At 45.3% G+C, this 13,095-nt stretch overlaps 1 protein-coding gene across 1 annotated transcript in view; it reads left to right on the plus strand.

Annotated features, from left to right (window-relative positions):
• AK7 (adenylate kinase 7) overlaps nt 1-13,095 on the plus strand; it is a 69,465-nt gene that overhangs the window by 12,761 nt on the left and 43,609 nt on the right. Inside the window, exons 4-5 of the mRNA XM_064571543.1 lie at nt 3,349-3,443; nt 12,209-12,319. Coding sequence (XP_064427613.1) covers nt 3,349-3,443; nt 12,209-12,319 — 206 coding nt within the window. The remainder of the gene's footprint in view (nt 1-3,348; nt 3,444-12,208; nt 12,320-13,095) is intronic.

Consider the following 13,095-nt stretch of genomic DNA (forward strand, 5'->3'; position numbering starts at 1 on the left):
AACAGAGGTCAGCAAATTTTTCTGTAAAGGGCCGAAGAGTAAATATTTTTGGCTATTCAAGCCAACCACTATCGTGTTGTAGCAAGAACGCAGCCACAGACAATATGTAAATGATGGGCTAGGTTCCAATAAAACTTTATTTATAAAAAGAGGCACTACTTTGCCAACCCTTGAATAAAATCAACAGCAAAGCAATATTTTGGCTTAAATTCAAAGAAATGGAATGCAGCCTCAGGAAGGCTGTACCATACCCAGGGAAATGATGGAAAAGTACTGTGTGTTGGATATGTGGGATTCCTCAGGAGTTTAGAATGTTTGACTTCCCTTTTATAACTTTGTGCCTACATTTCATCCAGTGAGAAACAAATCAAAAACACGAACATTGTATCATCTTTTGAAGCAGAGCTTTTTTGAAAAGCCAACTTTCTGCATTTTGTCCCTTTGCAAATATTTACAAATGATGTATAATTGCACCTTCTAAAATAATTGCACCATTTAAAATCGCAATCAGAGCTAACATTTATTGAGTTCTTATTTTGTCAGGCTTTGAAAATTGATTTTTCTATATAATGTATACTTGCAATGTTTAAACATTTTTTTTCTGAAATAACCCCTGGGACATGTTTTGAAAATTAAAAAGCACAGTAGGGCTGGGGCACCTGGGTGGCACAGTCAGTTAAGCATCTGAGTCTTAATTTCGGCTCAGGTCGTGATCTCAGGGTTGGGAGATCAAGCCTCGCATCAGGCTCACACACAGGGCAGAGTCGGCTTCAGATTCTCTCTCCCTCTCCCTCTGCCGTGCTCTCTCTCTCTCTCTCTAAAATAAGTAAATAAATCTTTAAATAAAATAAAGTAAAATAAAATAAAAAGCACAGTAGGGCTTAGAATAAAAAGCTATGATTCCTTGCATTTCCCTTCCACTCCATCCCTATGCCCCAAAAGGAACCTCATTTAACCCACTTGTACCTTTTAATGCATAAAAATGCCTGCATGGATGTGCTTTGATTATGAATTTTAGACCTTAGCCACTGCCCTCCTGCTGTGACAGATGAGCTGCAGCTCCTCCTAGGAGCCCCCACTGCCCCTCGAGGGAACATAATGCTTTCCCAGACTTTGACACGGCATCTCCTTTCACGAGCTTTAATATGGAGTGGGTTTTACTGCCTTCCTTCTTCATTCTAATGAAGAGCTTTAAATAACTAAGAAAATTTTGCCTCTCTATTTGGGGGAAAGGTTTTAACTGTTTTACCTCATTTTGGAGAAACAGAGTGTTTGTGTCTGCAAGAAAGTAATAATCAGAGGCCTTCATCCTGCCATCAGGGTCACCTGAGGGTGGGGCGGACGTGGACCTGGTGGGGCTTCAATCATTTTGTCCTCGGGGCGCCTGGGTGGCTCAGTTGGTTGAGCATCTGCCTTCGGCTCGGGTCATGATGCTAGGGTCCTGGGATCGAGCCCCATGTCAGGCTCCTTGATCAGCAAGGAGCCTGCTTCTCCCTCTCTCACTCCCCCTGCTTGTGCTCTCTCTCTCTCTCTAATATATAAATAAAATCTTAAAAAAAAAAAGAATTTTGTCCTTTTACCTGATGTGCACAAGCTTAGATTTGGGGTTTGGTTTTTGTTTAGGGCTTTTTTTGTATGTTTGTTGTGGGGTTTTTTTTTTAAGATTTTTATTTATTTGAGAGAGAGAGCACGAGTGGTGCGGGGGTGGGGGGGCAGAGGGAGAGGGAGAAGCAGGCTCTCCACTGAGCAGGGAGCCTGACACAGAGCTGGGGGTTCGATCTCAGGACCCTGAGATCACAACCCGAGCTGAAGGCAGATGCTTAACAACTGAGCCACCCAGGCGTCCCCTGTTGTGGGTTTTTTTGTTTTTTTGTTTTTGCAAAGGATATATGTCTTACTTCTTACTAATGTTTTATTAAGTAATTTTAAAATGTTTTTAATTGAAAAGGATTCTCCTGCCTTGCTTTTCACAGCTGCTGCCCAAGGAAGACAAGATGACACAAGAGAAAGGAAGCAAGTGTTAGGATTAAGAGAAGCCATTTGCATATAAGGATAAAATGTGCTTGTTCCAAGTGAACAAGGAGATTATTTTAGACCCATTAAAATGATCACAAATGAAAGGATAACCCACTTTGAGGATCTCTAAGTGGGCCAAACCGTCCCAAACTAGGCCAGTCTGAAGCATAGTAGAGCCAAAAGGGCAAAAGGGCAAAATGGAATTGAAGAAGCCATTTTTGTTAATAGAATGAAAATGGAACTAAAATTAACACTTGAGTCGGAGATTAATACATGGACATCGTGTTCTCAGACTTAATTCAGTAATGCTTTCTCACCTAAGGCCCGACTCCACACGTTCATTGGATTCAGGGTATCAGCCTTTTACTGTTCTGCTTCTTTAGGGAATCAGCTCCTGAGACTAAAAATGTACCATGACAACTGTGTCACTTAGCTCCTCTGACAAGTTAATTAGACCTCCCTTTAGATTTTTTTTTTCTGGAAAATTATACGTCATGAAAAATATTTTAATGGGATCACATGCCGAACGTATTTAAGGAGATTTAATGCTTCAGTGTGTGGAGAGCCCACCCCCTCCTCCCCTAGAGGTGACAAACCCTTTAGAAATCCGATGTTCATCCTTCCATCCACCACTGTTGTCAATTCCAATCCCTACAGAATGCTCATAATCAGCCATTCCCGCCGGACCCTAGCCCTCTGGCCACGGCGCACAGTGCCCGCAGCAGGCCAGGGGGAATGTGAAGGGTGGGCACCCCCCAAATTACTTCCTTCCACAGTGGCGCAAGCTACACAGAACTGCCAGGGGGTCTTACCTTTGGATTTGGGGCCTTTGCGGCCCCAGCCCCAACCTTGCTAGGGCCCCCTGCTCCGTTCCCCACGCAGCATAGTGGGGAGAGCGCAGCCTTTGCAACCAGGCTGCCGGGATCGGACTGTGCCCCCCACCTCTCCTCCATACCTCTGGGCAAACTGCACCCCAGTTCCCTGATCTGCAAAACAGAAATAATAGTAGTACCCATGTCATAATGGTAAGGATGCAGGAAAGGCCGTGAACTGTTCTAGTCCATGCCAGCGAGCATCAGTACTCCCACTGGCCGCCCCCAAAAGTGAAATCACGCTGCTACAGCCCAGGAGGCAGGAAGGAGGGTTAAACCTGGGAGCCTAGGCTCAGTAGAGGTTGGGTAGCCGGAGGGAGAGTGCCAAGACCCGTGAGGGCAGGGGGACTGGTCAGGGAAGCACAGAGGTGACACTCGTCTTAATTTTAAGTCCCACACATGATGGGGAAAACAAGGTCTTTGTGGGTACATATAACTGCTCTACTTTCTGGCCCTACAGCACTGAATGAAGAAGTCAGCCACTTTGAGAAGCGCAAGGTATTTATTTTAGTATCCACGGTGATGACCTGGGCACGATCCAAACCCCTGGACCCTGTAAGTAGTGACTAGCATTTCCTTTTTTGTTTTGTAAATAAAGATTTATTTATTTATTTGAGAGAGAGAAAGAGAGTGAGTGACTGGGGAGAAAGGCAGAGGAAGAGGGAGAGAGAGAATCCCAAGCAGACTCCCCACGGAGTGAGGAGCCCAACGTGGGGCTCGATCCTGAGACCCGAGATCAAGACCTGAGCCAAAATCAAGAGTCGGATGCTCAACCGACTGAGCCACCCAGGCACCCCTACACCAGCTTTTCCTTTATGCAACCTTTCGCCCTTACTACCTTGTGATCTGTGTGTGGAGAGAACTTTCTACAGTGCACCGTATAATCTTGCCCTCCTGAACCCTGTACCATTATAAGTGTTGAACAGAAATCAGCGTCTCTAAGCACCTTCAATTCTAAGGGGCTCACTGTGTTATGTGCCACTTAGGAAGGAAAAGATAAAGGATACCTATTAAACCGTAACCATGCTTACTTATCACTTAGACTTCTTATCTGAAAAAGCTCTCTCTTAGACATTTTGAGACCTCTATTTCTGTCCTACACCTTCTCGTGCAGAGATGAAAAGGAAAATGGATGCCCCATAGAGTTGTTATGGGAACCCCAAACCCCTTCATCTTCAGAGGCCAGGTGTGTGACTCACCCCTACGTCCTGTCTTTGTCCACACAATAACTCAGTATGAAAGCTGCCTCGTGTCATTTACTTCCTTTCCCGTAAAGCACATGATTATTCCTCTGCAGGAGAGTGTGGACTTAGAGTCGGTCTTCCAGAGCTGTTTACTTTCTTTACGGATATCAGATGTACCCTTACCGTTCTGCCCCAGTGCCTTCGTGCCCGTGAACCACCTTTTCACTTCGGTGCTGAATTACAGTGTGATCTTGTGAAAGACATTTAGAAAGACAGTTCAATAAACAGGTGCAGTGCCTAATTCCATTGGAAGGGATGACAATATCAGTTGTGCGCAAGGTCACCCAGGTGCCAGCAAGGACGGCGTCAGTACTTCCTGGCTGAGCACCACTGTAAGAAGCTGCTGATCGCAAGGCACATCCTACCTTCAGAGACCAGAATGTGCGGAGGGAAATGGCACATGCTAGAATCAAGGAACACATTACTTATAAGGAGGAAATATGTAGGCACTTATCATACATTGCATCAAAGGCCATTTGTTTGTTTAATCGTCTCTCCCTTGGTGAACCAGGAGATCCTTGAGATCGGAGACCTGCGGTTTTCTGTCTTTTTCTGTAAAGTTCACTCACCCACTCCATCTGGCTGCCATCACCTCAAGGACCAGGCGGGTCATTTGACTCCTGTTCTGGTTCCTTCCCGCAGACTGTCCAGTGAAGTGTCTGCTATAAAACAATCATTGGTCGGGACGCCTGGGTGGCTCAGTCGGTAAAGCGTCTGCCTTCGGCTCAGGTCATGATCCCAGGGTCCTGGGATCAAGTCCCGCATCAGCCTGCTTCTCCTGCTGCCTCTGTCTCTCATGAATAAATAAATAAAATCTTAAAAAAATAAAAATTAAAAAAAACAAAAAAAACAATCATTGGTCACTTGACCAGCTGCAGGCCTGCCAGGTTGTGCTCCCTCCTTCACTTATATACTAACTCGTACTGAATTCAGCAAAATGGGAATGTATTGGCTCATAACTGGTAAGTCCAAAGGTGGACTTCAGGCACAGCTGGAGCTAGAAGCTTAATGTCCTCGGAGCTCACTACTCTCTTTCTCTCTTCTGTGGCTTCTTTCCTCCTGAGTAGGCTTCATTCTCAGGGCGGCTCCCCCTCCTGCCAGCCCCCAGCAGCTCCCAGGCTTACATGCCCAGAGCTTCAGTTCCCTTTTCCACTTTGGTCATGTCCCACCCCAGGACTGGAATATGCTGTGTGTCCAAGTCTTGGGGCCTAAACTCAAACCAGTCACTTTGGGCAGGGGAACACGGAGCTCGGGCTGGCCAGGCCTGGGGTTATAGACTCACTTCTAGAGGCAGGGGGTATCAGCCCCTAAACTACATGGGCTGAGAGTGGAGAAGAGATGGGTCCCCCAAAAGAAAATGCAGGGAAATGGCTGCCGTGTTAGCTCCTATGTCCTGTGGGAAGTCTGAATCCTCTCACTATGGCTTTAACTTCTATTTCCTTGACAGCTCAGGATGGCTTGAAGTGAGGCTTACGAAGGTGTAACTTACACAGAGTATAGGTAACCCTCTTTCCTGGATAGTTCTATGAGTTTTGACAAATACACACGGTTATGTAACCACCATAGCAATCAAGACAGAACCAATTTCGGGGGGTTTCCATCACCCCCCAAAATTCTCTACCCCACACCACACAAAAAGCTCAGTTCCAGATGGAGCACATAATTAAAAGTAAAAACCAACACTTTTTCATTTTTTTAAAAAGATTTTATTTATTTATTTGAGAGAGAGGATGAGAGGAGAGAGAGAGCACATGAGAGGGGAGAGGGTCAGAGGGAGAAGCAGACTCCCTGCTGAGCAGGGAGCCCAATGCGGGACTCGATCCCGGGACTCCAGGATCATGACCTGAGCTGAAGGCAGTTGCTCAACCAACTGAGCCACCAAGGTGCCCCACTTTTTCATTTTTTAAGAAAAATTAATAGAACTTACAGGGGAAGAGTTCTTAAACAGGACCTAGTAATGCTAAATATGACCCCCCAAAATGAATAAATTCAACTGCAGTGGAATGAATGAGGTATTTATGGACAGAAAACCGAAGCTCTGCTCCAAATAAAGATGAACAAGACATGGCAGTTCTGGGCCAGATGGGATCTTGGACTGGACCTATGCTGGAGGGAAAAGCGCTGTAAAGGACATCACTGGGACAGTTGACAAAGTTGGTGCATGGACTGTCGATTGGATAAAATTATTTACATCAATATTAAATTTCCTGAATTTTATTACCATACTGTGGTTTCATGGGAGAATGTGCTTAGGAGATACGCACTGAAAAGTTAAGAGAAAAGGGGCACAGGGTATGCAACCTGCTCTCAAATGGTTCAGAAAAAAGAAATAACGTGTGCATGCTGTGGGGAAATATAATTAGAAACAAAGTCTTCACCCAACCCGGAAAATCCCTCCACAAGGGAGGAGAGAAAGAAAACAGCTCTATTACTTAACAAGCATTAAAATGGAATGTCATGCACGTCGTGGGCAGTCCGCTAAGAGATTGCAAAGATAGAAGGAAGTCTCACCTTCTTCTATAGCCAAGCGGATTCTGTCCACTGCATACATGTTTCCTGATCAACAATAACTAGTTCTTGAGTAAGGGGACTTGACAGCGCCATCTGTCACAGATAGTTCATCCTAGATTCACCTAGTAATTTGGGTGGCCATCTGTGTTAGCTAATTGGCTTTATGCAGAGGAAAAACAAATCTTTCATATCTTTACGACAGGAGTTGGTTCTGCAGCTAAGCACGAGATGTGCAGCAAAGTTAGGCTTCTACCTTCCCGCAGAAACTGGAAGACAAGAGGTGCTCTCTCCCTTGATGTTTACATTTCAAAGAGGTATCTCCCAGGTCCTTGAGGAAGACCTTTCCTGGTTAGAAAGCTGGCAAGAGGCATATTTTGCTTCTAAAAAAACTCACATGCTTGGGGCGCCTGGGTGGCTCAGTCAGTTAAGTGTCCGACTCTTGTCTTCGGCTCAGGTCATGATTTTAGAGTCCTGGGATCGAGCCCTGCATCTGGCTCCATGCTCAGCAGGGGGGTTGCTTGAGATTCTCTCTCTCCCTCTGCCCCCACCTCCCTCTATCCTGCTGGTGTGCTCACGCACTCTCTCTCTCTCAAATAAATAAATAAATAAAATCTTAGGGGGGAAAAACCCACATACATCTCAAAGAGACAGAGAAAGAACTTACAAACTTTTTATTAAAGTATAATGCTCTAAGAAAAAAGGATGGGAGAGGGCGCCTGGGTGGCTCAGTCGTTAAGCGTCTGCCTTCGGCTCAGGGCATGATCCCAGGGTCCTGGGATCGAGCCCCACATTGGGCTCCCTGCTCGGCGGGAAGCCTGCTTCTCCCTCTCCCACTCCCGCTGCTTGTGTTCCCTCTCTCGCTGTGTCTCTCTCTGTCAGATAAATAAATAAAATCTTAAAAAAAAAAAAAAAAAAGGATGGGAGAGAAACCTCTTCCCTCGTTGTCAACAGGGAGAATGAAGCTTCTTTTTTTTAATTTGTACTTGTCCTTAAAATATACATACAAAGAGAAAGAGAGAAACAATAAGAAAAGAATGTGATAAAAATTTTTTTTTTTTTAAAGATTTGATTTATTTATTAGAGAGAGAGAGAGGGAGAAACAGCATGAGAGGGGGGAGGGCCAGAGGGAGAAGCAGACTCCCTGCCGAGCAGGGAGCCCGATGCGGGACTCCATCCCGGGACTCCAGGATCATGACCTGAGCCGAAGGCAGTCGCTTAACCAACTGAGCCACCCAGGCGCCCAAGAATGTGATAAAAATTTAAAAATCAGTGGATCTGAGGGAAAAAAATGTATAGGAGTTCTCCATGTTGTTTTTGCAAACTTTCCATAAATGTGAAATTATGTCAGTGTAGAAGTTCACAAATAAGTAAAACGTAGTAGAAACACACTGGGAGCAGAAGAAAGCCTGGTGGGATTTCAGTTTTCCCTGTTTTTTTGTTGTTTTTTTGTTTTAGATTTATTTATTTATTGAGAGAGTGAGCCGGGGGGTGGGGTGGGGGAGGGAGAGGGAGAGAGAAACTCAAGCAGACTCCGCACTGAGCACGGAGCTCGACGTGGGGCTCGATCCCACGACCCTGAGATCGGGACCCTGAGATCGGGATGCGTGAGCTGAAACCGGGAGTTGCACACTCAGCTGACCGCCTCACCCAGGCACCCCTCAGTTTTCCATTTGAGACACAGTTGCATTAAGAGTCTCTTTTAGGATTTTTGTGCAAGTTACAGGTGCCTTGTGATTATGAGTTGAGCTCAGCTAAATCTCTAAGGACAGGACATCGGAGGATCTGATAAATGTGAGGCTCTGCAAACGTGGACGGGATCGGAGGATCTGATAAATGTGAGGCTCTGCAAACGTGGCTCTCTTTGCTGCTCAGCCCCACACAAACACTGAATAAGACCATTTGAGCGAAACCCCTTAATGACTTCTTTAAGGCCTATGACTGCTCCTTGCCCAGAGATGTTCATCATCCCGGTTGTGGTTATGGTTGGAAGAGGAAATTCGAATATCTGTCCTCAGTGTCTGGTCATAGAGATGACTGGTTCCTTCTTTTCTAGGGGCAAGGAAGCAAACTGAGCCCAAGCTGGTCTGAAGGCCAGTGTGTCCCCCAAAAATCTAATTGAAGGGTGTGGGGCAGAGGAAGACTTTGGCATCAGTGGAAATCAGGGCTTTCAGGTTGCAAGTAACAGAATCTAGCTGGACTTAGCTGACACAGAAAGAGGAAGTTGTTTTAAAGATATAGCGATGTCTACAAAAATCCACGGAGAGGCCGTTGGGCATCAGAGATTGGGAAATCTTAACAACTGATGAAACTTGGTCCTAGGAAGGTAGGGGTCATTAACAAGATATGTTAAGCTGGAAAAAATCGTTGTGTACTCATGACTTTAAGAAAGACAGATCTTCAGCTCTGTTATTATGAAAAATGGCTTACCAGCAGCCCTCCTGGGCCTCCCTGAGATACAGTTTTTCCTCCCTAACACTGCTTTTTAGTACAACTAGCTCCAGGACACTGTGGAAGGTACTGGATTCTGTGTTTTGGGTCAGTAAAAACCTGGGTAAGCCTGGAACATATCTTTGAGGCTAGAAAGCTGAGACATTTTCAGAGATGCCATGGGCAGTGCTGAGAGTCCAAAGGGGGGCTCCCCACTAGCCCCGTGGTAAAGGGTGAGCATCATGAAAATAATTTTGCATGCTGGGCATTTCCCATCTGCCCCTTCAGACCCAGTCTCCACTTTTCTCCACCCTGCTCTGGCCTCACAGGCTAGGTCAGCAAGCAGGCTTGCCCTCTCCTGCCCACTGGGTTTGGCCAGTGGGGAGTGGGGTGAGAGGATGAGGGAAAGGAGAAGAGAGAAGTCAGGGTATTTATCCTGTGAACTGGCAGGCTGAGCTCTTCAACCAACATCACTGTGCCTGTGGGGTGGCCTGTCCCCTCGTCTCTAGGCCCTAATTATTGCTGGCTTCCTCTTGACTTCGGGACCTAGGAGTGGTACAGAGCACCCCGTTACTGACTCCAGGGTATCTGATTCCTCTTCACCCTGTCCACATCTTTGTAAATAATCCTGTTTTTATTTATTTATTTTTAAGATTTTATTTATTTATCTGTCAGAGAACGAGAGAGAGAGAGCACACAGCAGGGAGAATGGCAGGTGGAGGGAGAAGCAGGCTCCCCGCTGAGCAGGGAGCCCGATGCGGGACTCGATCCAAGGAACCTGGGATCATGACCTGAGCTGAAGGCAGACGCCTAACTGACTGAGCCACCCAGACATCCCAATAATCCTGTTTTTAAACTCTCCTCAAATTACCCACTTTGAGTGTACTTTTTATCCTGCCAAGACACCACCCAACACATTGTGGTTAACTGAAATCCATTGAGTTGGTGAAAAGCCATGACTTCATTATGCAACTCAAAAGAAAAAGATGAGCGTGGATTGGTGTAGACACTGCTGGTCCCCTGGCAGCCACCCCTCCTCCCCCGTGTTCCTTGCCAGCAGAGTCCTGATCTGTTCAGGTGGTCACACTGCCCATGAGAGCCAGGGAAGGGGGATGCTATCCCCAGCTCCAGGGGGAAAGCCTTATGAATCCAAATGAGCCGTGATGGTCCCATTCCTCTCACCAACGATGGGCTAAGGGCAGGTGTGCAAGCTAATTCCAGAATGCCAGGGAGTAACAGCTAAACCCCAAACGTGGAGAATGTCTTAGCCATGGTGAAAGTTTATTCCTTACTCGTATGCAACATATGACAGGTGTTCCTGATGAATGAGGAATTGTCCTCCCAACTCTGATTCAAGACCCAGGCTCCTCTCACCATCTTCCAGAGTGGCCTCTGGAACTATTATGCAAACCTACATCAAGCCTAGAGACCCCGGGTAGAAGGCACAAAAGATCATGCACAGCAAGTTTTCAAGCCAGGCATGGAAGACATGAGCATCCCGTCTCTAAATCCCTTTGACTAAAACCCAGTCACATGGCCACACCTAACTGGGAGAGAGCCCGGGATATGTCATCTAGCTCTGTGCCCAGGAAATCAGTGTGGTCCAGGCTCTGGCACAGAGAGAAGTCCGCTAGGAGACCTCTGAAGGGCTCATCCCTGCTTAGAAGAAGCAACCTTCTTCCCTCTGGGGATATTGTCCACTCTGGACTTGACACTTACACGTGGAATGCTCTTAGTAACATAAGGTTGATTTGAGGGGAAAGGGCAATGTGGAAAATAAAAAAAAACAAACCCACAAGTTAGATTAAAATACGGAACTATATATGTTGCAAGAACTATTAAGAAATGGGTTTAAAAAAAAAAAGAAAATGGGTTATTTTATTTACTCAAAGGATACAAACATAGTGATTCAAAGGGACACCTGCATCCCAATGTTTATAGGCGCAATGTCCACCATAGCCAAACTATGGAAAGAGCCCAGATGTCCATCGACATATGAATGGATAAAGATGTGGTGTATATACACAATGGAATATTACTCAGCCATCAAAAAGAATGAAATCTTACCATTTGCAATGATGTGGATGGAAGTGAGGGTATTATGCTAAGCGAAATAGGTCAATCAGAGAAAGACAATTATCACATGATTTTACTCATATGTGGAAGTTAAGAAATGAAACAGGATCATAGGGGAAGGGAGGGAAAAATGAAATAAGACAAAAATCAGAGAGGGAGACAAACCATGAGACTTAACTCTAGGAAACTGAGGGTTTGGGGTTAGGCAGAGGGGTTGGGGGTGGGATAACTGGGAGGAGGACACATGATGTAATGAGCACGGGGTGTTGTATGCAACGGATGAATCCCTGAACTCTACCTCTGAAACTAATAATACACTATATGTTAATCAATTGAATTTAAATAAAATAAATTTTTTTTTAAAGAAATGGGTTATTTAATGTCTTTAAAAGAAAGACATTTATCTGAAACAAATAATACATTATATGTTAAAAAAAAAAAAGATATTAGGAAGGGAAAAATGAAGGGGGGTTAATCGGAGGGGGAGACGAACCATGAGAGACTATGGACTCTGAGAAACAGAGGGTTCTAGAGGGAGGGGGTGGGAGGAGGGGTTAGCCTGGAGATGGGTATTAAAGAGGGCACGTACTGAATGGAGCACTGGGTGTTATACGCAAACAATGAATCATGGAACACTACATCAAAAACTAATGATGTAATGTATGGTGATTAACATAACATAATAAAATAAAATTTTTTAAAAATGTGGCTCTGTGTAGGCTACAAGTGATACAGCACTAAAATAAAAATCAGAGGATGAGTGTTCAGCCTTGCCGCTTTAGTTACATGCTTTTTAAAGTAAAGTTGGGAGTGGAGGCTTAGGAAAAAAAAAAAAAAAAAGAAAGACATTTAAATTTTTTATTTTGCTTAAAGTAAGTATAAATGATAACATTGGCTAGCTAAAACATTTTAAAGGGAGTTGAATCACTGAAAAAGTAAGCAGTAGCTTTTCCGATGCTTTCTTTGAGCTCTCCGGAACACAGTTGAGGCAACATTTGGGGCTTGGAAGTTTTACGTAGCTCTAAGCTTTATGTCTCAAGTCTGGCTTTCTGTCTTTCATAGGATGATTCTGAGATTCCATTTACTGAAGAGGATTATCGAAGAAGAAAACACCATCCAAATTTTCTGGACCACATAAATGCCGAAAAAATGGTTCTCAAATTTGGAAAAAACGTAAGTCTGGACTAGTAAAGCATCTAGAGTAAGAGAAGTCCTTTCTGAGGCAGCTCTCGGTGCTCATGGCCAGGGCTGGGCCATTGCACGTGTATCTCAACTCCTTACACGTCTCTGTGTCTAGTTTCCTTGTCCTCACGCCCACAGATCTCTGAGCTTCAGGCTCACCCCAGGATGCGCTGTCCGGTGTTGGTCCAGCCCACTAAGTTGACAGCCTTGTGTTAGGTCCCCAGGAGAGCTCAAGCCCTCACCCACTAAGGTGTGGGTCCAAAGAGTCCCTTAGCCCAGAAGAGGCAAATAACTCAGAGTCAGAGTGGGGAGGAGGGAGAGCTGCTTTTCCCCTTTTTCCAGAATCTCCCTCACCTGCTTCTTACAGCGGAAAAGTGCGTATTAACCTTACCTTACAGATCCAGAGAAGAGGCCTTCCAGAAGTTAAATAACTAGCTCAAGGTCACATAACTAGGATTTGCTGAGCACCGTCCTGAGCACTTCTTGGCCCTGTCTGATCCATTCTGTACAACAACGGTGTCATATACGTACATAATTATCCCCATTTCACAGATGCAGGCGCTGTGGGAAAGAGGTGCCAAGTGGTAGAGCTGTGGTTCAGCCTCAGACCCATCAGACCGCAGAGACGGCGGGGTTTATTTTTATTTTATTTTTTTCTTGATTCCAAAGCTCCATCATTCACGGGCAAGGTCCAGATCAACCTGTTACTAAGATATACCTACAGCTGAGAAACTCTTGTAAACACGAGCAGCTTCTTAGCCCTCTGC

Source organism: Mirounga angustirostris, unplaced genomic scaffold (genome assembly GCF_029215605.1).
Source record: "Mirounga angustirostris isolate CCGP_5_RB_7025 unplaced genomic scaffold, mMirAng1.0.hap1 SCAF_9, whole genome shotgun sequence".
Lineage (NCBI taxonomy): Eukaryota > Metazoa > Chordata > Mammalia > Carnivora > Phocidae > Mirounga > Mirounga angustirostris.